The 24,795-nt window shown below is 35.3% G+C and overlaps 2 protein-coding genes across 2 annotated transcripts; one reads left to right on the plus strand and one right to left on the minus strand.

Annotated features, from left to right (window-relative positions):
* The first annotated feature begins 441 nt into the window (after positions 1-441).
* On the plus strand, positions 442-6,533 carry IleRS-m (Isoleucyl-tRNA synthetase, mitochondrial). The gene is made up of 13 exons (XM_075303681.1): positions 442-687; positions 747-866; positions 919-1,078; positions 1,142-1,349; positions 1,412-1,734; positions 1,802-1,974; positions 2,043-2,285; positions 2,344-2,510; positions 2,566-2,868; positions 5,326-5,442; positions 5,504-5,729; positions 5,790-6,024; positions 6,082-6,533. Exons 1-13 carry the CDS (start codon positions 523-525, stop codon positions 6,501-6,503), a joined length of 2,862 nt encoding a protein of 953 aa, XP_075159796.1. The 5' UTR covers positions 442-522; the 3' UTR covers positions 6,504-6,533.
* On the minus strand, positions 6,507-9,409 carry IntS9 (integrator complex subunit 9). Its single transcript, XM_075303682.1, has 6 exons — positions 9,297-9,409; positions 8,392-9,235; positions 8,016-8,329; positions 7,383-7,485; positions 7,128-7,327; positions 6,507-7,066 (listed from the first exon to the last, which is right to left on the minus strand). The coding sequence occupies exons 1-6, from the start codon at positions 9,303-9,305 to the stop codon at positions 6,566-6,568; spliced, it is 1,971 nt and encodes a 656-aa protein (XP_075159797.1). The 5' UTR covers positions 9,306-9,409; the 3' UTR covers positions 6,507-6,565.
* Between the last annotated feature and the right edge of the window lie 15,386 nt (positions 9,410-24,795).

A 24,795-nucleotide genomic window follows, 5' to 3' on the forward strand; every position in this document is an offset into this window, starting at 1 on the left:
GGTATATTTTCGTACACTTGTGTCAATCTTTTCATTGTTTCACTGTTTTAGTAGCTTCGTAAAAATATCAAGGCATCCAAATTCTTATCAGATAAACGCGATCTCGTCACATTGTCGACGGCCCTTTTAACATTGCTTTTTATTTTATGTGGAACGAATTCCATTTCAAACTCAAGGTGTACCATAAATATTTATTAATTCAATTTGTCGGGAAGACTCTAATTTATTAATAAATAATACTAAAAAGCAACATATTTAACAAATTTAAATTATTTTTTCGAGATCCCGAAAAATCCCGGGTGACAGCCCTATCAAAGCAGCGCTTCGACAGCGACGCCGGTGATACCAAAAGCTGCGGTCATTGTGCGACATCTATACGGTTGACATTTGTTTTCTTTGCAGAAGAGAACTTTTCGTCCTCTTGTGTTTGCTACTCTCTCACTGACAGTTTAGTAATGGTGTGACAGCTACTTGCGCATTTTGGTGGAGGCTACTTACATAAAATTTAAATATTTTAGAATAATGCTGAAATATCATCTAATTGGGAGAAATTTACGATTCTTTTCAATTAAACAAGCAACGAAAGATCCCGTGAAATACACATCAACTGTAAATTTACCGAAAACCCGGTTTCCCGCACGACTTTCAACCGCAAAACGATTGGAAATTGAACGTACTTTGGTTGATGTAAGTACGATTCGAATATCAATAGCGGAATGAATTAACGGTGTATTTTCTTCACTTAGACTACATTCGCAGATGCCTACAAATATCAACGAGAACACAATAAGGAACCACAGTATATACTACATGATGGGCCGCCGTATGCTAATGGTGATTTGCATATGGGCCATGCAGTAAATAAGGTAGGACGATTGCGTTATATTTTTGATAGTTATAAAGATTTGGACCTTATAGATTCTCAAAGACATTACCATAAGGCATAAAGTAGTGAATGGCCGTAAAGTTCATTATGTCCCAGGATGGGACTGTCATGGTCTCCCGATTGAATTAAAAGCTTTAGCATCAACAGGCAAAAAAACCGGCAAAGATGACCCAATTACAGTGAGAAATAAATGTATAACGCTGATCCAAAATGTGGAGTTGTGGATTATTAACTTTGTATGATCCCTATTTGCAGCAAGACAATTCGCTATGGATGCAGTAGAAAGGCAAAAGAAGGAGTTTCGTTCATGGGGAATTTTGTCAGACTGGCAAGAAAAGGGAGGTCTTTATTTTACATTTAGTCCAGATTTCATTTGTAATCAGTTGCAACTTTTTCAAAAGTTATATGAGAAAGGACTTATATATCGTGATTTGAAGCCCGTTTTTTGGTCACCTTCATCAAGGTAGTATTTATTATCTAGCTTTCTCTAAACCAAATATTATTCGTATACTAAAAATGTACTAGAACGGCTTTGGCTGAAGCTGAACTGGAATACGATAACAACTTTGTGAGTCCTTCGCTCTATGCAAGATTTGCTATTGACACAATACCCCCTATACTGCAATGTGAGCCTTCTCAAAAATTGTATGCCATAATATGGACCACAACTCCTTGGACACTGCCAAGTAATCAAGCTATTTGCTATAATTCCAATTTGGACTATTCCATCGTTCAACTGAAGATGAATTCATCATCTGATAACGCACTGTATTTGATAGCTTCCAAACTGGTTGATGATTTTATGAAAACTTCGCAAATAGTTTGCGAAATCAAAAATACTATTTCTGGTGAGTGTGCTAGGATTGAAGTTCAAAAGAGAGGAACATGCTTGAATTTGTCAAAGTTTTGTTGTAGGAAGTGATTTAGAGGGATGTACGTACCGGCATCCATTCTACCCCGATCAATCCTCGTTGCCATTCTTTGACGCCCCACATGTACAGGATACTAAAGGCACAGGATTGGTTCATACTGCTCCAGCGCACGGACCCGATGATTTTTTGATATGTCTGTCTAAGAATGTACCTGTTGTAAGAAATATCGACTATACACATGCAAAAACTCCTAGTACTAACCAAATCCTCGATTTACATTACAGAAGTCCTTAGTTACTGAGGAGGGTCTATATAACATGGATGCTCCAAGTTATCTACAGGGCAAAAGCGTTTTGAAAGAGGGAAATAATATAGTTTTGGAATCCCTAAAAGACGATATTATCTACGCCGATACCTTAACTCATAGTTATCCTTTGGACTGGCGTACTAAAGAACCGATTATATTACGAGCAAGTGAACAGTGGTTTATAAATACTTCATCGCTGAAGCAGATTGCAGTCGACGAGGTATATTTAGTAGCCGATATAAATTTTCCAAAAATTTGTGATAATCGATTACTTCCAGATTGCAAAAGTTAAGATATATCCCAGAGTAAATGCGGACGCCAGCAAGAATACTCTAAAAACACAAGTAATGAAGCGACCCTACTGGTGTATATCTCGTCAAAGGGCTTGGGGTGTGCCAATACCAGTGTTTTACGAAAAAACCTCGAAAGAAGTTATATGCAATCGGTAGGTTCGTGCTGTTGTTCCAAGAATAAATATCTAAAAATTTTATACATTTTAGAGATGTCATAGAGCATATTTGCGATCTAGTTAGAGAACATGACGGCATTGATTTCTGGTGGTCAAAATCTGTTGATGAAATTTTGCCCAAATCTCTGTTAGCAAGTTTAAATACTGATAACAAGAACATTGTGAAGGGATTGGATATATTGGACATATGGTTCGATTCCGGTAGCACTTGGTCGCATGTTTTGAAAGATCAACAAGTTGCAGATCTGTATTTGGAAGGTTATGATCAATTTACTGGTTGGTTCCAATCATCGCTTTTAACAAGCGTGGGTGTCCGAGGCACAGCTCCATACAAGTAAGAAAACTTCTTTAAGCTTTTCGAGTTTACGATTTTTTTTTAATTTGGAAATGGTGACTTTTCTACATTTTGAGAATTTAGACAATTTTTTCGCTTTTTCCAAATTTGGAACTCTCGATTTTTTGTAATTATTTGAAAGTCTTTTTACATACGCGACTTTTTTAAGAGTTAGGCGATCACTGTAATAATTACATGAATAATCTTAATGGGAATATGAGAAAACCAACAAAAAGAGGTGAACATGAAACGTTTAACTAAACAAGAAGTTTCAGGACAATTTTTAGTAAGCTCTATTATTATTTGAGGATTATATAAGAATAGTACCTTGCGTGGAATTTACACAAATATATGTATGTACCTACAGACGCCCAATCATTTCTCTTTATAAAATAAAAATGGGAATACCCTTTAGACACATCTCTTAGCAATGAGTCGAGAAAAAAAGCTTGCTAAATCTTGTTCACATTTTCCGTTAAGGTTATGGATATCAAGGCATAATTTTTGAAGAAATGAATATCAGCCATGTTCTTATTTTCGAGTCTGTTCCGAATCCGACAAAATAATTACCCTTATTCCTGAAGTCGCCCTCGCTCTCGTCGTCGCTTTTAAGTCGTCTCGTCATTCAATTGGTATTCCTGTGAATTGGCGACAGCGACGACGACGATTACTGTTTGTACCAATTACAATACTCGGTAATAAAAGGCCGATATCACTAGAAAACAATCAGCTAATGTGCAAAAAAATGAATTTTAATTTTTTCGGCTTAAAATATTTTTATTTCCGACGCAATTCTATGTCGGAAAATCAAGAAAAATATTTAATTTGACGTGGGAAAAATGAGGATATGTATTCAAGGACAGTAAAAGCTTCCAAAACTATAAAAATGGAGACAACGCTTAGATCAATGGCACAAGGATCATCATGAAAGAAAACAATCAGCTGATATACAAAACTGAATTTTAATTATTTGCGTTTAAAATGCTATTTGTTTATAATCTAATTTTGACTTGGAAAATCAAAATAAATGATAAATTTGACTCGGGGAAATGATTTAGATATCTATATTAGGACAATAACAACATTCGGCATATACAATTGGAACGACGTTGACATTATGTGCCCAAGGATCATTCAAAGTTCGTGAAGGACACATTTGTTATGTAAGTTTGGTGCTAAATAAAATACATAGGCCTTAAAGGGTTTCTATTAAAAATAAATGGAATTGAAAATCAACAAGTTTACTTTAATTGTACAGTGTTCTTTTCTATGATGTGAATGTGATGACCATAACTGCTATATATACTGATTTTTTCCCATTAGTCACTTTACCTCTTACCAATTTCTATTTTTTAAATTTATTTTTCAATTGTTCGATTAATAGTTTAAAAAACTTCTTCAAAAATTAAACACTAAACTCGTCGCTGGTAATTTTAAAGGCGACAAAAAGCAACACCAGGAATACCGATTTTCTTCGATAGCAGAATATATCGACGAACGGAATACCAATTAGTGGCGACAGAGGAAAAGCGACGGCGAGGGCGACTTCAAGGAATAAGGGTGAATAAAATCCACTCAATTATTTTCGGTACAAATTTCCTGTTATCAAATTAGCACCGTTTTGGCTATCATTTTCGAATGAAAAAATTATTTTTTCAGAATATTGATTAAAAATGCCGCCTGGATTTTTATTCTCTATTTTGGTGTTAAAGAAGCGCAAATTTCAAGAGTCGTGTGTTAGGAAACGTTGATGCTTCGTATGTCTATATTGGGGAAATGTTTTACTATATTCAAAATTATACTTATCTGCACATAGTGTTATTACTTGATATCGCCTTAAAAAGGACGCATTCCTTCAGTTATTTGGATTGTTTCAATATTAGCCTTGGTTGTATAACCTTCTGCAAACTTTTGTGACGTGTAATAAATCTGTTGGAAGACACGATATGTCCGATATAGATAAAATTGCAGATGACTCTTCATCAAATTAGATCTTACAAAAATTTCTTCTTTAAAAAGTATGGCATACCGGGGATGGAACACACGTTCGTATTATCAAACTCTAACTTCTCTCAAATGTTTTTTGTTTTTTGGCATTTAGAAAAAAATCACACTCTTAAGATGAAAAAAAACCTATGGGTTATTAAAGATTGCTAATATGTTATGTTATGCGAAAACATATTTTGTGTAAAAAAAGGAAGAAAACTTATTCTATTTTATAAATACATGCCTTTTAGTGGAAATGGATGAGTATTTTATAATAACAAATATTGAACGACATTTTCTATAATATATCGAATGACACATTTTCACCACATTTCTTGTCAGCCACACGGTGGCTAGAGCATGTCTCCGTGGTTTCCATCCTTATAGAGAATATAGAATTTATATACTAAAAAACACACCCACATTAGATTTTTTTCTAGTCGAATTTTAATTTCAAACCTTTTACCTTAGGTCAATATTTGTTCACGGTTTTACTGTTGATGAAAACGGTCACAAAATGTCGAAATCTCTTGGTAATGTAATATCACCTACAGATATAACCCAAAAGTTTGGGGTGGACACCTTAAGGTGAGCAATTGAAAATGTTTAAACAAAGAAAATTTATACACCAATTGAATTACTCTTCCAGATGGTGGGTAGCATCTCATGGCACTCAGCACATGGCAATAACTGTAAGTGAAAAACTTCTGCAACAATCTGCAGACAGTTTAAATAAAATTCGATTGACTTTACGCTTTTTGAATGGTGTTCTTGGTTCAAAAAAGCCCAATAACAATAACGCCAGAAGCAATCTGTCCAAACTGACATGCTTAAATCAGTACCTATTGAGTAAATTGGTTGACTTTGATAAAGACGTGAGTAAAAAAACATATTCATGAAAATGAACCATAAAAGTAAGATTTTTATACTTACAGATAAATGGATTGTATGATACTCACGAGTACAATAGGGTAGTAGCTAGCATACAAAATTTTGTTACAAATCAAATATCTGCAATATTTGTAAATTTAATAAAAGATCGATTATATTGTGGTGCACAGAGGGAGATTGATGATATTGGCTTCGTCATGGAAAAATGTTATAACTGTTTGAACAAAGCCCTATGGCCTATTGCTCCGTTTCTGGTAGAGGAAAGTTGGAGTTATTATGGTAAGTAATTACGGAAATACATTTGTGGTATAGAAAGGTGATATAATTCTTTTCTAGATTCTAAATCACATTTCCACCATCAATTAGTATCATCGGACATTAGTTGGAAAAATACCCACGTTGAGGAAACTATTGAAGCTGCTTTGGAAGTGAGACGATTGGTAAATCAGAAAGCTAATTCTTCTAAGAGTTCTTGGTTTATGGCGGTCAATATTAAATGTCGAAACGAAAATACATTGGAGCTTTTGCGGCATTTACAAAAGAACCAACTAGATGACAGTGTCAGTGATTCCGAGTTATGTGAGATTTTGCAGGTGCAGACTGTAACACTTCAAATGGTACCAGATATGATCAACGACTTAGATGTAGAACTGACAGAAATCGATAGTCCTCTTTGCCCACGTTGTAGACGATTTGCCGTAGCCACTGAAAATGAAGTGTGTCGGAGGTGTTGTCAGGTACTAGAAATGCAAAAATAAATATTAGTTGGTAATAGGTATATAATACTAGACGATCTTGTTTTATTTGCCACAGAACGAAACTAAAACGATTGTAGACACTTTAAAAGGGAATCTCTTAATTTCAAACGCAGGGATTGTTTGCCTCCGCAGACGATGTGGGTTTCATTGTCCTCAAATGTAATAATCGTATCCTCGTTGACTAAATGCAGAGTCAATACATTGCCTTGTCTTTCCATCTTTATATTCGTTATACCATCCTGGCTGAGTCGTTTCACAAGCATATCCACATCCAAAGATCCATATTCGTATTTAACGTTTTTCAAAACCTCTTCCCTAGATGGAGGCGGTTGTTTTTTACTACCACTGGGTTGTTCATTTGCAGTTTCGGCACAAGGCTTTATGTTGTGAACTTTATCTTTCACCTGTAGAATTCCTGTGATGGTGGAAATTGTGACCCCATTTCCAACATCGCGTGGTACGATCTTTTGGGCCATTTCAGAGGTTAGAAAAACTCGATCTAATTTTCTCTTTAAAGGCAAACGAATAATGTCGCCACATTTAAATGTTATGATTTTCTTGTCCTAAAATTTGAGGGAGCTGAAACACTTAGAAAATTCTCTACTACATTATCTGTTGACTTACAGGCTGTTCAATGAAAAGATTGGGCGCACTTGGATGCGGTTTGGTATATGCTTCAGGAATAACCAGTACAGTCGGCTTCAATTCTTTGATTAGTTTATTGGCTTGTTGGTAATTCAGAGATGTATCAATGGGGCAATAGAAGGCTTTCATTGCCAAAGGTTGAAACGGGGCCAACACCTGAAGGTAAGGGAAGTCTGGTTCTGCAAACAAAAATTGTTATTGATGAAATACTAAAATGTTCTACTTATAACCTACCTGTGAATATAATGGAATTATTGGAGTTATTTCCCCACATTTCTATGAAGTGGACAGCATCACCAAATCTCAAACTTGGATGACCGCAAAATACAACACAGGGCTGTTAACAAAGAGAGGTACACAAATCGTAAACGTTTTTATGGTATAGTCTATATGATATCCTAAAGTGCATACAGATGGTGGACAAACATTTCGGAATCGAGATAGTTTCGTCGGTCGAATTCATTAGCGACCATTTTCCGAATTGAAAACATCACATTACCTATTCCCTCTAGTAATTTTGTTGTAAAGATTGTAATAAACAAGACGGGTTTTTAGTTTAGTTATAGTGACATCCTTTTATACCAAGATCACTTAAACGTTTGGGTCATTACATAGTAACTTTAAATACTATGACTTATAGACATCTCTTAAAAAAAACACTGAATTGTCAATTCAAACTTCAGGGGCTTTACAAGCTGAGATATCTTGATTTGGCATGACAGCTAAAATCATTTGGGCTAAATATATTTACGCCACTGTTTACCACGCAATTTAGAGGACATTTTTGCGACTATATCGCGAATTCGTTTTCGGTCGAGCTCTATCATATGCGTCAAAAGTGAGGTATCTTTAATTCTATACACATACCTGTCTAAAGTCCTTGCTAAATCCATCTGAGAACACATGTTTGTAATGCTTCAATTTTGAATTGCGCAAATAAAAAGCGTGTGGGAAGGGATCGTCTGGTAAATAGACTTTATTCTGCTTAGCAGAACTCAACCATTCGGCCAAGATATTCGAATAGGCCAGGGAGCTATCAGCAACGGGGGATATGAAGAACATAGGCACATTGTTTAAGCCTGCATTTTCCAAATTCTGTGTTAGACACTCAAACAAATCATAGACCACCCCAGATGGATAGCATGGTATAAGTGCCGAGCCATTGTTTCGAATCGTTAATGCTAAGAAATGAAAAAAAAATTATTTATTGTTTGTTCGCTCTATTTTCTTCTTTAGTACTTACCTACATTCATACACAATTCTCCCAGTTTTGTGTCTGGATTAACTGTAGGTGCTTGAGTAAGGCCAGTCATTATTAACACATCAGCATGCTTTAGCGCTGATTGGTTTATTGGTCTTGGATGTGTTGTTAAGGTGGACGAACCACTAACATAACATATTTTTTCATGTGCCGTACTTAGAACCCAGTTGCTTGATCCCAAACAATATCCAGAACTAACTGGCGTTGCAATGAAAGCGCCTAGTATATCCAGTTTTTCGTCATAGCCCATAATAGTCACCCTCGCTAAACTACTGTGTACATCTTTCAAACTGAATATATTTCTCCATTTCTTCGGGCGAAAAGCCTCGCATAGAGGCGACGGCAAACCGCTTAACATGTCTTTCCACAGATGCGCTGTACTCGCCTTTGGTGCCACTTCAATGTACTCTACCAGCTCCTCAAGGAAGAATCTTCCTATTTGTAATGTGGGTTCTGTAGCGTAGACCTTACCCTTGAAACCCGTATGCTCGGTTATATATGGCAATGCCAACATATTCAAGTAATTTGATATGAGAATTACATCAATTTCGCTGAAGTCCATCATTTTATCCATGGGTAGAGTAAATTCTGGTGATGAATCAACAAATACACGCCCGCAACATTCCTTCAACTCACCATCCATCTGGGGATCATGGTCTCCCCTAACAATAAAATTGGGCAAATTTGAAAGTTTTACACTTTGCACAAACGGCAAAGGTAGAAAATTCAACACTGTCTGCTCAGTGAGTCCACAATCCAACATTATCCGCAGTCCTTTGAATGTGATAACATAACATGGCTTAGCCAGATCATTACTGAGGCAGTACTATCAAAAAAATAGGCGATTAAAAAAACTAATAGAGAATTTAATTACAAGTAATATTTACCAAGCGCATTATGTTTTAAATTAAAGAGAAAATGTCAATCAAACAGCTGCGCGGTTTTATCATCATCATCATCATAGACCAAGGAAGGTATAGACGTCTTATGTCAATTCACAATGATTTTGTTTATTTCATAGACGGAGAAAGGTATAGACGTCTTATGTGAATTCACATTGCTGTGGTTTGTCTGCACACCGTAGATGGCAAATGAGTGACTTTAATTTGTTTTCTTTCCTTTGTTCTCTTGATGAAACACCAAATATTGTAAAAGCATATAAAATTCTGTACATCCACACCTTTTTCTTAATGCAAATTGAGTGATTTATACGGTAATTCCAAATAAACAAAATCATTGTGAATTATCAAAAGACGTCTATACTTCTTCGTCTTTTGACAATTCGCCATGATTTTGTTAATCATAGACCAAGGAAGGTATAGACATCTTAAGTGAATTCACAGCGCTGTAGTTTGTCTGCACACCATAGATGGCTCTTTTTCTTCTGCAATTGAGTGATTTTTTTTAATTTGGTTTTAATTTGTTTTCTTTCCTTTGTTCTCTTGATGAAACACTAAGTATTGTAAAAGCATATAAAATTCTATACATCTACCCTTTTTATACCCTTCACCACTACTGTGGTACAGGGTATAATAAGTTTGGGCATTTGTATGTAACGCCAAGAAGGAAAAGTCGGAGACCCATCGTTTAGTATACCGATCGTCTTAGAATTAAATTCTGAGTCGATTTAGCGATGTCCGTCTGTCTGTGTGTATTTTGTGTGCAAAGTACAGCTCACAGTTTAAGTCCGATCGTCCTCAAATTTGGCACATAGTTCTACTTTGGCTCAAAGACAATCGCTATTGATTTTTGAAAAATCGGTTCAGATTTAGATATAGCTGCCATATATATTTATCACCGATTATAATTGACGTATTTATCAACGTATTTTCTCAAAATTTCGGGCAGCCAAATATTTTGGGGCTTTCGTAAGATATGCAAAATATCAGCCAAATCGGTTCAGATTTAGATATAGCTCCCATATATATCTTTCGTCCGATTTCGACTAATATGGCCGCAAAATCCAGAGTTTTGCCCTGATTTGCTTCAAATTTTGCACAAGGAGTGCGCTTAAGATTATCATAAATTTGGTTAAAATCAGTGCAGATTTAGATATAGCTCCCATATATATCTTTCGCCCGATTTAGACTCATATGGCCTCAAAAGCCAGAGGTTTGCCCTGATTTGCTTCAAATTTTACACAAGGAGTACGTTTAATAGTATCTTTAAGCGTGCCAAATTTGTTATATAGAAAGATATATCTCCCATATATATATCTTTCGCTCGATTTACACCAATATGACAAACTTTCAACAGAATGGTCCAATTTTAAATAAAGCTCCGACTTGTGAAAATATCGCCCGAATTGGCCAAATAATATATCACAACCCACAATTGACCCCATATCTTGGTGAGATCTACTAACCAATCTCCTTGTAGAATGGCCACTGCTGAGTAGCAAAAATTGTAAATATTACTCAAATTGTCCTATATCTCGAATACATATGTATCGCCCGATAAATCATAAATGCTCTTTTGTACAATTGCATCAAAATTGCTCTAGCTTTATATTTCCCATATTTATACCCTTCACCACTACTGTGGTACAGGGTATAATAAGTTTGTGCATTTGTATGTAACGCCAAGAAGGAAAAGTCTGAGATCGTTTCGTATACCGATCGTCTTAGAATTAAATTCTGAGTCGATTTAGCGATGTCTGTCTGTCTGACTGTCTGTTGATGTATTTTTGTGTGCAAAGTACAGCTCGCAGTATTAGTCCGATTGTCCTAAGATTTGGTATAGGGTCCTGTTTCGGCTCAAAGACGATCCCTATTGATTTTGGAAAAAATCGGTTCAGATTTAGATATAGCTGCCATATATATTTTTCACCGATCTGGTCATAATTGGCGTGTATATCAACCGATCTTCCTCAAATTCCGTACATCCGAATATTTTATGAGTCTCGAAAAACTTGCAAAATATCAGCCAAATCGGTTCATATATAGCTTTCGTCCGATTTACACTCATTTGCACACAGAGGCCAATTTTTTGCTCCGATTTAGTTGAAATTTTGCACAGGGAGTAGAATTAGCATTGTAGCTATGCGTGTCAAATTTGGTTGAAATCGGTTCAGATTTAGATATAGCTCCCATATATATGTTTTTCTGATTTCGACAAAAATGGTCAAAATACCAACAGTTTCCTTGTAAAATCGCCACTGCTTAGTCGAAAAGTGGTAAAAATGACTATAATTTTCCTAAACTTCTAATACATATATATCGAGCGATAAATCATAAATAAACTTTTTCGAAGTTTCCTTAAAATTGCTTCAGATTTAAACGTTTCCCATATTTTTTTACTAACATTGTGTTCCACCCTAGTGCATTAGCCGACTTAAATTTTGAGTCTATAGATTATGTAGAAGTCTATCAAATTCTTCCAGATCGAGTGATATTTAATTGTATGTATTTGGGACAAACCTTTATATAGCCCCCAACACATTTGACGGATGTGATATGGTATCGAAAATTTAGATCTACAAAGTGGTGCAAGGTATAATATAGTCGGCCCCGCCCGACTTTAGACTTTCCTTACTGGTTTTTTACTAACATTGTGTTCCACCCTAGTGCATTAGCCGACTTAAATTTTGAGTCTATAGATTTTGTAGAAGTCTATCAAATTCTGTCCAGATCGAGTGATAGTTAAATGTATGTATTTGGGACAAACCTTTATATAGCCCCAACACATTTGACGGATGTGATATGGTATCGAAAATTTAGATCTACAAAGTGGTGCAGGGTATAATATAGTCGGCTCCGCCCGACTTTAGACTTTCCTTACTGGTTTTTTTACTAACATTGTGTTCCACCCTAGTGCATTAGCCGACTTAAATTTTGAGTCTATAGATTATGTAGAAGTCTATCAAATTCTTCCAGATCGAGTGATATTTAAATGTATGTATTTGGGACAAACCTTTATATAGCCCCAACACATTTGACGGATGTGATATGGTATCGAAAATTTAGATCTACAAAGTGGTGCAGGGTATAATATAGTCGGCCCCGCCCGACTTTAGACTTTCCTTACTTGTTTTTTACTAACATTGTGTTTCATCCCAGGGTGTTAGCCGATTTAATTTTTAATTCTAGCGATTTTGTAGAAGTACAAAAAATTTTCTCCAAATCGTTTCAGATATAAATATTTGTATATGGGAATATAAACCTTGATTATAACTCCCAACAAATTTGAAGCAGTTGAGATGGTAACGCAAATTTGGGCCTACATAATGGTGAAGGGTATAATATAGTCGGCCCCGCCCGACTTTACTTACTTGTTTGTAATGCAAATTGACTAATTTATAGGTTATTCTCGTTTTCCAAAAAGAAATTGAGTCACTTGACTGCGCAATTGAGTGGAATGACTGCTCATTGCAAATAACCCTGCCAACATTTTTTTTGAATTTGACGGCGCTTCTGAGAAACCCCACCACGTCGAAAACAATCGTATACGACATCCAAAACTCGTCGGAAAAGCGCTGTCACTATTGAGAAGTTGTACCACGCCAAGTTTCTACAAAAAAGTATCGCATGAGTGCATATACTAGGTGCCTTTTTTTTTAGTGTTCACTTATTTCCAAAATATAAATTTGAATAAACTTAAATAAACAAAAGTTAACAATATTTCGTGTAGCAGATCTATATACAACGTCCCATGCAAGGGCACTCTAGTATAATAATTATGTTATAACTAGTTCTTTTTTTTAAGATTACAATTTTTAAATTATTTAGGAAATAATAATATATACATTTGTAATGAAAAATATATACAAAAAACATCACTTTTGGATGGGTGTTAAATAAAAAAGATAGGTCTAGAAAATAAAAGAGAAAATAAATATGCAGCTATATATGTACACACAAAAATTTTTTTTTCTGATCCAATCACCAAATTAATTGATCCAATTAATTTTTTAATTGAAATGTCTTCAATCACGAAAATGATAGTATCAATCACGGTTTTAATTGGGCAAAAAAAAAAAAATTCTTGATTAAAAAATTAATTGATTTTTTAGCAAATTTCAATTAATTTTTTAATTGATTCAATTAAAAATTTAATTGATTCAATTAAAAATTTAATTGATGTTGATTGCAAAACTCAATTAATTTATTTTAAAAAAGGTAACTATTTTTAATTACTTTCTGAATTGGCTTAGAGTTTTTATTTGGATTAACAAATGATTGTTTGAAATACATTTTTAATTAAAAAAAAATCAGCACTTTTTTAACTGAATTAGTCTTCCGAATTTGATTAAAAAGTTAATTGTATCAATTAATTTTTTAATTAAAATTTTTAAAATTTTCAATCATTTACTTAATTAACTTAATGTTTCTATCATGATTAAAAAGTTAATTGTATCAATTAATTTATTAATTAAAAAAATTTTCAACTTCAATTAACTTTTTAATTGGAAATATTTTGGTGATATTTTTGTCTGTGTAACCACCAAAATTTTTTCGGCTTTGGTTTTTGCGTTGCGCTAATATCTTTAACTGATATGCTAGTCTCGTATCTAAGATCAATATGAGTATTTTCGCAGGTGATTGCCTTTATGTTTGCCCGTCTGTACACGGATGAAAAAGACTGTTTTTCATACGTTTGGCTATAAACATTATATGTTTGGAACACAAATTTTTAAACACAATATTTTTGAGTGCAAGCATATAATGTTCATAAACTAGCATAACATGTTTGGGACATATATGTTAATATGTTAGAACATATTATGTTTGGGACATAAAATGTTTGTAAATATAATATGCTTGGATGCAAATATGCTTGATCCTTACAAACTGTGTGGTCCGCTGTTCGAATCCCCGTCCGGCAAAAGTTAAAATTAAAATAAAAAAATCATACAATTGAATAATTTCTTCTACAATGTTTGTATTACAGAAAAAGGTGCTAAGAACTAAAAAATCTCGTGGAAGTGAGAAAGATGTTGGGGAATATACAATTGGGCAGAAACAAAATTTTGAGCATTCAGGTCGAAAACCTATGTTGTTAGCACCTATATTACCTGTTTATTTTCGTAATTGATTATGATTGTAAATATAAATAAATAAATAAAATTTTGAGCACAATATTGTTTGGGAGAATTTTTTTAAGCATATAATATTTTTGGGTGCAAAGTGTTTCCAAACATATTATATGTTCACATAATAACATATTGTTTTTTGGAAGACAACATTATTGAATTTGGATGTATATGCTTGAAACAAAATATGTTTGGGAGTATATGTTACAGAAGCGATTTTTTGTGAGCGTGTATACATTATGGCTGTCACCCGAAATAAATCCCGTCCCGAAATCCCGGGATTTTCGGGATCCCGAAAAAATAAACCCACTTTGTTCAATTTGTGGCTTTTGAGATTGTTTATTAATAAATTCTTCTTCTTTATGGACGTTCGTGGACCATATGGTTATAAAGACGGTGAAACAATAAAAGGTGACGAGAGACACTAAGTCTATGTTGCCACCTTTATGGGGTTTTGATTATTAATGGGGTTATAGTTGTTGTAATGAAATTTATTGAATAGTTGGCATATGTTCAGATTAATATGTTGTTATTTTGAAAGAATTTCCAAAGCAGTCTATAAATTCTGTCGTCGTCCCTCTTGAGTATATCTATGATTTTGTAATTTGTAATACCGAGTAGTGCAAGGTTTTTCCTAAGATTGTCCTTGTGTTGTTGACTTATCCGTGGGCAATTGAACGTTAAGTGGTCAATGGATTGTGCAGCGCCACAATCGCATTGTTCTGCGTCCAGTATATTTACTTTAAACAAATGTTGTCTTGTTCTGATGTGGGAAAATCGAAGTCTGCAGACCATTGTCGATATGTTGCGAGTTATTCTTCTACCATGAAACCATGGGTTTGTGTTCACCGTAGGAGACAATGTAAGGAGATGTCTTCCATGAATGCTGGAATTCCATTTAGATTGCCAGGTTTGTATCGCAGCTCTTTTGTTGTATGACTTAAGGTCATTATATTGTATTGCAGGGTAAATACCGTTGTTAATGTGATTAATGTCGGCTTGATCATTTCCATCAATACCGGAATGGCCAGGAATCCACAAAAAGTTAATGACATAGCCGCGGTGTTGTAGATTTATTATTTCATTCTTGATTTTCATCACGTATGGATGACATCGGTTGTGTGTGATTTTCTCGACAGCTTATATGACAGATTTACTGTCCGAAATAATTAAACTAAATTCTATTGTTGACTCCAATGAAATAAAGGGCTTCCGGTATTGCAAGTGCTTCGGCTGAAAAGATGGGGCTTTCAGGGTAAAGTGGAAAGCTGGCTTCCATATCCATATTTGGTACCCAGAAAGCGCAACTTGTCTTTCCTTGTGATTTAGATCCATCTGTGAATATTCAGATGAAATCACCCCATTTGTCTCTAATAATATTATGATATTTAGTTTGGATTTCGTAGAAATCAGCGGAGCTCTTCTTTATAGCAGGGTAGGTGGTTTTGGGTGGTGATATATGACTTATTAAAGGAAAGTGATGTTTCAGCGTTTTTTTTTTTGTATTTCACCGTAGAAAAAATATGAATTTTGTCGTTGAATTTTTGGAACAGTGATAGTGTTCTTGTAAGTCTTGTATAGATTAATTTCATAAATTTGATGGCAGGGTGGTTTTTATTGGAGATCATTTTATTGATGTAATTGTCAGCCAGATATGAAAATTTTTCAGGTGTGGGCATGGCATTACCCTCTTGTTCTAGTCTAAGAGTGTGCGTCGATATCATTGCACCTAAAGCTACTCGTGTACCTCTGTATTGTATGCGTTGTAGTTTTATCATTTCATGTGCTGGGTAGTCCAGCATCAGTGGAGCCATGTATTCTATTACGTGTCTTACCACATCAAAATATAGTCGTAGGAGATTCTCAGGGTCTGATCCCCAGGACGCACCACATAAAGCCAGAAGGATATTTAGAAATTTGGAACACTTACTGTGTACCTTACGTATGTGGGGCTTGGTACTCAGATGCGAATCGAAGGTATATCCCAAGAAGTTAAATTCCTGTACAAATTCGACTTGGTCTCCATCAATTTGCAGTAGATTTTCACTTAGTACATTTCCCTGTGTGGGTTGAAATATCATGCTTTTTGATTTGCGTGGACATAGTCGAAGTTGTATCTGGTTTAATCATTGGTTCACGATATCTAAGCCGTTCTGCAACTGGTCTATGGCTACTTGGAGTGACTTATCTGCACAGAATAGTACAAGATCATCGGCGTAGCCTAGAATCTCTACATTCAAATTGGAAAATAGCTCGTTTATATTTACGTTGAAACTAAGTGGGCTGAGAGGTGACCCCTGCGTGTGCCGGTGTAAGATACTCTCTCAATATCAATTCCATCAAAGTTTATTATCAGCTGTTTTTATTAAAAAAGCCTATGTATTGCATGTGTTTTTACTAATTCCAAATGCTTCATATCTTTGAATGAGAATGTCTATAGTCGCGTTCTCAAAAGCGCTTGATATGTCCAAGAAAAGACCTGCTAAATATTTACCTTCTGATTTAGCCAATTGTGCTGCTGCCCATAATGTCACAGCGTTATCAGCTGTAGACTTACCACATCTGAAGCCGGCTTGGGCGTTGGAAAGTTTTTCAGCTGATTCGAGTTGGTGGTCTAGGCGATTAAAAAGCATTTTTTTCAAATGTTTTAAGTAGACATGATATCAAGGCTATTGATCGCCACGAATTAGGTTCTTCAGGTGGTTTCCCCCTTTTATGAATAGGTTTGATTTTGTATTTCATCCAGATATGAGGAATTTCGCCATATTGTAGAACGTGATTGAACAGGTTCAAAATGGTTTGTTTGGCAGTTTTATCAAATCTTTTAATGTGACCGTGTCTAATACCATCTATGTCAGGAGAAGTGTCCTTGGACATTTTTATGGCAGCTTCTAGTTCATCAAAAGAGAATGGTACTGCGTCCTCGACTTCTAATACGGGGAGTTCATTAATTGGACCGATGGGGCCAGTCCTTATGTCGCAATATTCATCCCTACAAGTTTTCGGAATCCGGCTCTCGGTTGTAGAATGTATCCCTCTAAATTTTTTAATGGTGTTCCATAATTCAGATGGTGTGGTGTCACAGTTGATGGTTTTACATATCGCCTTCCAACCTAGTCGTTTCTCGTGTTTTATTGTGTAAAAGTATTCTTTTTTACATTTAGCTAGCCTTGATAGATTCGGGGGTTTGCTTGAATTGGGACATGGCACGTTTGAGACCAGCTTTGACCTTGTTACATTTAGCGTTCCACCATGGATTGTCGGGGTAGTCCCTTACTTTTTTCTTGGTCTTAAAAGTGTTATGAAACATTTCAGAGAATATATCAAGCCTTTTGCCAATGGGTGCATTTCGGAATGCTTCACATTCGAATATTTCGGAAAATTTGCGGTTGAGTCTCTCTTCTGGTCTATTTTTGGGTATAGCGAGCAATTTTTAACGCAGTATCGCCTGAACGCCTTTACGCATACTGGTATCTGCTCACATACTCCCTCGTGTGGGGATCCACAGCGGGGCAGAGCAGTTTATTATGCATGGCCATATCGACAGCATTTTTTACATTGAATCACATGTTAAATGAATGGTTTAATAAGGTATATTACCTAATCCAACGTCACATGAGACGACAATCTGTTGCCCGTAAAACACATCATTATGATGTCGGTATCAGATCTCTCGCTGATCTTATCTGCTCCCACCGTGGTGCAATGGTTAGTATGCCCGCCTTGCATACACAAGGTCGTGGGTTCGATTCCTGCTTCGACCGAATATCAAAAGTTTTTCAGCGGTGGATTATCCTACCTCAGTAATGCTGGTGACATTTCTGAGGGTTACAAAGCTTCTCTAAGTGGTTTCACTGTAATGTGGAAAGCCGTTCGGACTCGGCTATAAAAAGGAGGTCCCTTGTCATTGAGCTTAGTATAGAATCGGGCAGTACTCAGTGATAAGAGAGAAGTTCACCAATGTGGTATCACAATGGACTGAATAGTCTAAGTGAGGCTGTTACATCGGGCCTAATTCGTATCTGTGCCTGGTGTTAATAATGGTTGTGGTCCGATTTACGTGAAATTTTGCACAGGGAGTAGAATTAAAATACTAAGTACGATTTAAGCAAAAATTACCAAAATACCCACATTTTCCTTATAAAATCGTCACTGCTAAGTCGAAAACTTGTAAAAGTGACTCAAATTTTCCTTTATTTCTAATACATATCTATAGTATCGAAAATGTGGGTTTACAAAGTGGTGCAGGGTATAATATAGTCGGCCCCGCCCGACTTTAGACTTTACTTACTTGTTTTTCTATATAAATGCCTCACTAACGATTCTATTTTTTAACTCTTCAGCTTATATGCTGCCCATATTCTGTTTGGAGTTGCCTTCCATTTGCAAAAGAATACTGTCCATTGGAACATCCAAAATTATTTTAGCCTTGACGGCGGCAGTCGCTACCAGTTCATATTTGTAATCTGTTCAACTTCACTGTTGAGTTCTACGAGTCTGTCAACATATTTTGTTTTGTCAACCAATTTCAAAGCATTGCATGAAACAGACTATTGTGGTTTTGGTGCAATCGGTTTATCCATTTCAATTGATTCCACTAATGTCACTATACCTCCCTTGTTTGCTGTATCCAAATCCATCTGCACTAAATACACCAATTGAGCGACCATTTCCATATGTCGTCGTTGTAGCTTTTTAGCTTTGTTTAGTCTCACCGCTTGATAAAACTTCCCCTCGTGAATCCATCACAACAAAGAATTTAATTTGAGCTAAATTATCACTCTCTATAACTCAAGGCCACACTGAACTGAATCTGTGTCCGCGTATTATTAGTTTAAAAATTTAGCCAGCAAATCCTCAATGAGATCCTTGGCCATTTCGACGAATTGACGCGAAATAATAACTCTTTCGTTTTTGGTACACACTAGAGGTCTGCACAATTCCATTTGTAAATGAAGAGTCCACGTGTACTTGCTACATGAGTACATCTATTTGAGAGAGTCGCAAAATAATTGGTACACATTTTAATGAACACCAAAAGCCACGAGTAACTTCTTGTTGCTACTCTGATGTCTTCACTACTAGAGGTCTGCACAATTCCATTTGTAAATGCAGAGTACACGTGTACTTGCTAAATGAGTACATCTATTTGAGAGAGTCGCAAAACAATTGGTACACATTTTAATGAACACCAAAAGCCACGAGTAACTTCTTGTTGCTACTCTGATGTATTCACTACCAACAAACACATATTCCTCTTTCTCTGTTATTGAAGTGTACTCAGAGTGATCACGTCGAGTATGTTGCGAGAACAAAACTTCATAGAGTACTCCATGTACCACGTGCAGTTTCAGAAATACAAGAAAACAGTTACTCTCGATAATATATGTTTTCGGATTGATATAAAGAACGGCAAACGTTAAGGTAAGTGTGTGACATACATAAATGTATGAAATATGTGACATATATACATATCTATGATTAATAATAATGGAAAGTTTTGCTTCGCACATAACTGAGAAATTCTTGTAGTATCACGTGAAGTGAAGAGAATCCATGTTGTACTTTTTCTCAAGTACTTACATTCTTATTGTTCCTTTTTTTCGGAACACATATTGTTTCGGATAAGTACTTGGTGGTATTTGACAAGCAAGTGTTCTCTTCACTTCACTACTTGCGCTCTGAGAGAAAGACAGTGTATGTACTATATTCGACAGCGAATTGCATACATGTAGTGAGAACTTATTCGATGCAGACCTCTATTCACTACCAACAAACACATATTTCTCTTTTTCTCTTATTGAAGTGTACTCAGAGCAGTGTTGCCAGGTATTTTTTGATTTACCCCCCCCCCCCCCAAATCTTAAGAAAAAAACCCTAAATTGGTCTAGACTTTCTTCAAAAACCCCCAAAAATTTTAAGTATGTAAATAGTACAAAAAGAGACCCAAAATTTCGTTAAAAATTTCTGTAGTGATACCCTTTAAAAATTAAATTTAACACAAATATATAAACTGAAAGAAGATTTTTTTCTGAGGCTAAAAATTTTCTTTCGAAGAAAATAAAAATCATTAGATAAAATCATTACACCACTTGTCACAAATTCGGGTTCGATTCCTCCTTCGACCGAACACCAAAAAGTTGTTCAGCGGTGGATTATCCCACCTCAGTAATGCTGGTGACATTTCTGAGGGTTTCAAAGCTTCTCTAAGTGGTTGCACTGCAATGTGAAACGCCGTTCGGACTCGGCTATAGAAAGGAGGTCCCTAAGTGAGTCTATGTGAGCCTGATACATCGGGCTGCCACCTAACCTAACCTAACCTTGTTTTTAATAGTATCAAATATTAAAAATGCCCCTGCAACAGATGCGTTTAAACAAGAATGTCATTGCATACTTCCTTGTATTTAGAAATATGGGTTGACTTCCCTTATTTTTTTTCTCAAAATTCATGTCAGAATTGTTCCAAATTTTATTGAGAATTGCTCCACTTTATAAGATCTAGGATATTTTTTTAAACCCAAAAATCCCCCCAAATAAATGTTACCCCTAAAAATCCCCCTAAACGTGTAAAAACCCCTAAATTTGGGGGGAAAACCCCCAACCTGGCAACACTGACTCAGAGTGATCACGTCGAGTATGTTGCGAGAACAAAACTTCATAGAGTACTCCATGTACCACGTGCAGTTTCAGAAATACAAGAAAACAGTTACTCTCCATAATATATGTTTTCGGATTAATATAAAGAACGGCAAACGTTAAGGTAAGTGTGTGACATACATAAATATATGAAATATGTGACATACATACATAATATCTATGATTAATAGAAATGGAAAGTTTTGCTTCGCACATAACTGAGAAATACTTGTGGTACCACGTGAAGTGAAGAGAATCCATGTTGTACTTTTTCTCAAGTACATGCTTTTTTATTGTTCCTTTTTTTCGGAACACATATTTTTTCGGATAAGTACTTGGTGGTATTTGACAAGCAAGTGTTCTCTTCACTTCACTACTTGCGCTCTGTGAGAAAGACAGTGTATGTACTAGAGGCCTGCATCGAATAACTTTTCACTACATGTATGCAATTCGCTGTCGAATATAGTACATACACTGTCTTTCTCTCAGAGCGCAAGTAGTGAAGTGAAGAGAACACTTGCTTGTCAAATACCACCAAGTACTTATCCGAAACAATATGTGTTCCGAAAAAAAGGAACAATTAAAAAGCATGTACTTGAGAAAAAGTACAACATGGATTCTCTTCACTTCACGTGGTACCACAAGTATTGCTCAGTTATGTGCGAAGCAAAACTTTCCATTATTATTAATCATAGATATTATGTATGTATGTCACATATTTCATATATTTATGTATGTCACACACTTACCTTAACGTTTGCCGTTCTTTATATTAATCCGAAAACATATATTATGGAGAGTAACTCTTTTCTTGTATTTCTGAAACTACACGTGGTACATGGAGTACTCTATGAAGTTTTGTTCTCGCAACATACTCGACGTGATCACTCTGAGTACACTTCAATAAGAGAGAAAGAGGAATATGTGTTTGTTGGTAGTGAAGACATCAGAGTAGCAACAAGAATTAACTCGTGGCTTTTGGTGTTCATTAAAATGTGTACCAATTGTTTTGCGACTCTCTCAAATAGATGTACTCATTGAGCACTTACACGGGTACTCTGCATTTACAAATGGAATTGTGCAGACCTCTAGTATGTACTATATTCGACAGCGAATTGCATACATGTAGTGAAAAGTTATTCGATACAGACCTCTAGTACACACCGTTGCCGAATTGTGTTTAAATCAGGGATCCGGAGCGGTCCATTTTTTTCGCTCCGCTCCGCTCCCGCTCCGGAGAAAAAAAAACCGCTCCGCTCCGCTCCACGCTCCTCTTCGAGAAAATTATAGTACAAACATTGTATTATTTGTTCAATTGAGTTTTATTTTATTTAGAAAAATCGGGCGGTACATATATGGGAGCTAAGCTAAATCTGAACCGATTTCGATAATTTTTTCACATATAGTTAGTGCTATAGAAGATTACATTTCGCCAACTTTGAGTAAGATCGGTTGATAAATAAGGGTTTTATGACCTAATTTGGCAAAATCGGGCGATACATATATATGGGACCTATATCTAAATCTTAACCGATTTCAATGAAATTTTCAGACTTAAAAGGTGATACAGAAGATTATTTTGTGCTAAATTTGACGACGATCGGTTAGTAAAAAAGTGCAACGTGACCCCATTTGTCGAAATCGGGCAATACATATATATGGGAGCTATATCTAAATTTGATCCGATTTCTTCCAAATTCAATAACGTTCGTCCTTGAGCCCAAAAAATCTCCCTGTACCAAGTTTCATCAATATCGGTTAATAATTGCGACCGAAATCCTGTGAACAACAAATACATGGACAGACGGACACCAAGCGCTAGATCGACTCCGGAGGTGATTCTTAGTCGATCGGTATATATTTTATGGGGTCTAAAATCAATATTTCTTGTAGGCACATTTTTTGGCAGATCAAATTTATTATACCCTAACCACTATGTGGTTTAGGGTATAATGACTTTAAAACAATGTGTTGAAACATTTTATTAATTTTGAAGATTTTTTCAGAAATATTAAATCCATTTTGACTTCATTAAAACGTAATTTGCATTCATGTTAGGATACACATTTTTATGTCGAATCATTTAGCTATAAGGATAAACAGACTTCATTGAAAAGTTTAGAGACTTTTAGACAAGGAAAAACTTTTTTTTTTCAGAGAAATACGTCTTCTATTCTAAGCAAAATTCGTATATGAAGCATGTGAAGTATTTGGCCTCCCGACAATATTCTTTGCGGTGCACCATCTTCTATTTAATATGTGATAGAAACCAAATTTATGAAAATGGACCAAAATGGACCAAATTCTGTTTGGTCTGACCATCGGACCAAATTTAAAAATTAGAAATCTTTTGGACCAATTTTGGTCCGATCGGACCAAAACGGCAACGCTGCACTGTTAGAAAAATATGTTTTTCATATGTTCCGATATAAACAAAATGTGTTTCGGGCACAATTTTAAAACACAATATATTTAAGTGCAAACATGTAATGTTCCTAAACTAAGACTAAATGTTTGGGACATCTATGTTAATATGTTTTAATATATATTATGTTTGGGGCATGAATGTTTCATAAAAATCATATGTGTGAATGCAAACATATATAAATTTACAAATTTCTACTAAACATACATATGTTGTGATATTTTATTCAAAGCGACAGAGAGAGTATAGAGAAAGAAATAGAGATGGAAACCGGGAGAGTTGACGAAACATAACACAGCGAAAGAATCAAAAGAGAACAATTTTTGTGAAACCGCTTGTATGTTGTTTCGGAAAACTGTTTTATGATAAGGCCAAAAATTTGATATGCTTAAGTCTAAATATTATTTAATTTGAATAAAGAGAATAGACATTCGGAACCAAGAGAATAGACATTTGAAAAACAAACAGCATATGTTTTCGCCTTGAGAGCAGAATTTTATGCATGTGTGGACATGTGTTTTGTTTATGAGTTTGGCATTATGGGCACAATTTTTTTCTTGGTTCGTTAAAAGAAAACAGGGGTCTTCATAAAAATAACGAAAGGGCACTATACTCTTTTTAGAGTTGGGACAGTAAAATGAAATAAGGATAAATAGTGAAAAATTACACAGTAAAATGTACAAAAACAAAGTTTAGTTCCTCTTTATTAATAAGTAGTCCACGAGGAGTTGACGGACAACTTCAAATATAAAAGCGGTTCGAGTTTTGCAGCTAAAACAATTTAAAAAGTTTATTTTCTTTAAAATGAATTATTAAAGAAAAATAAAAGGCATTTTAGAGCGATGGTGTTAAATGCTAGTAAAAAAACTGTTCACGCCTAACTAAATTTATGTTTATATTATAAAATTATTTATGTATATTTATACTCGACTCCACGTTCTTCTTTTGTTAGAGCTTTTGAATTCCTTCCAAATTTTAAAGTTTTGTACCAAAAATTTTAATATAGTATATATATAAATGTGTAAATTAAAAAAAAAGTGTTCGGTCGGAGCAGGGATTGAACCCACGACCCTATGCATGCATGGCAGACATGCTAACCACTGCTCCACGTGGCAAACAAATGTATGTTGCTGTTAAATAATGTTATGTTTGAATGGGCTCGTGGGCGCTGCAAACTATGCTATATAAATATAACTTATAACGATAATATCTACTGGTGACTATAACAGCTACGTACTCCAGTGGATAGTGTGTTGGCTTACAGATTGTATGGTCCTCGGTTCGATTCTCCGTG

Source organism: Haematobia irritans, chromosome 4 (genome assembly GCF_050003625.1).
Source record: "Haematobia irritans isolate KBUSLIRL chromosome 4, ASM5000362v1, whole genome shotgun sequence".
Taxonomy (NCBI): domain Eukaryota; kingdom Metazoa; phylum Arthropoda; class Insecta; order Diptera; family Muscidae; genus Haematobia; species Haematobia irritans.

Bases quoted from the DNA above. Each gene is read 5' to 3' on its own strand.
- IntS9 (XM_075303682.1), bottom strand. The intron at 8,330-8,391 runs GTAAGTACTAAA...TTCATTTCTTAG, and splicing joins AGAATTGTGTATGAATGTAG to CATTAACGATTCGAAACAAT. The intron at 7,486-8,015 runs GTATGTGTATAG...CTTTGTTAACAG, and splicing joins TTAGCAAGGACTTTAGACAG to CCCTGTGTTGTATTTTGCGG.
- IleRS-m (XM_075303681.1), top strand. From the start codon at position 523: ATGCTGAAATATCATCTAATTGGGAGAAATTTACGATTCTTTTCAATT. The intron at 1,350-1,411 runs GTAGTATTTATT...AAAATGTACTAG, and splicing joins TTTTGGTCACCTTCATCAAG to AACGGCTTTGGCTGAAGCTG. The intron at 2,511-2,565 runs GTAGGTTCGTGC...TATACATTTTAG, and splicing joins AAAGAAGTTATATGCAATCG to AGATGTCATAGAGCATATTT.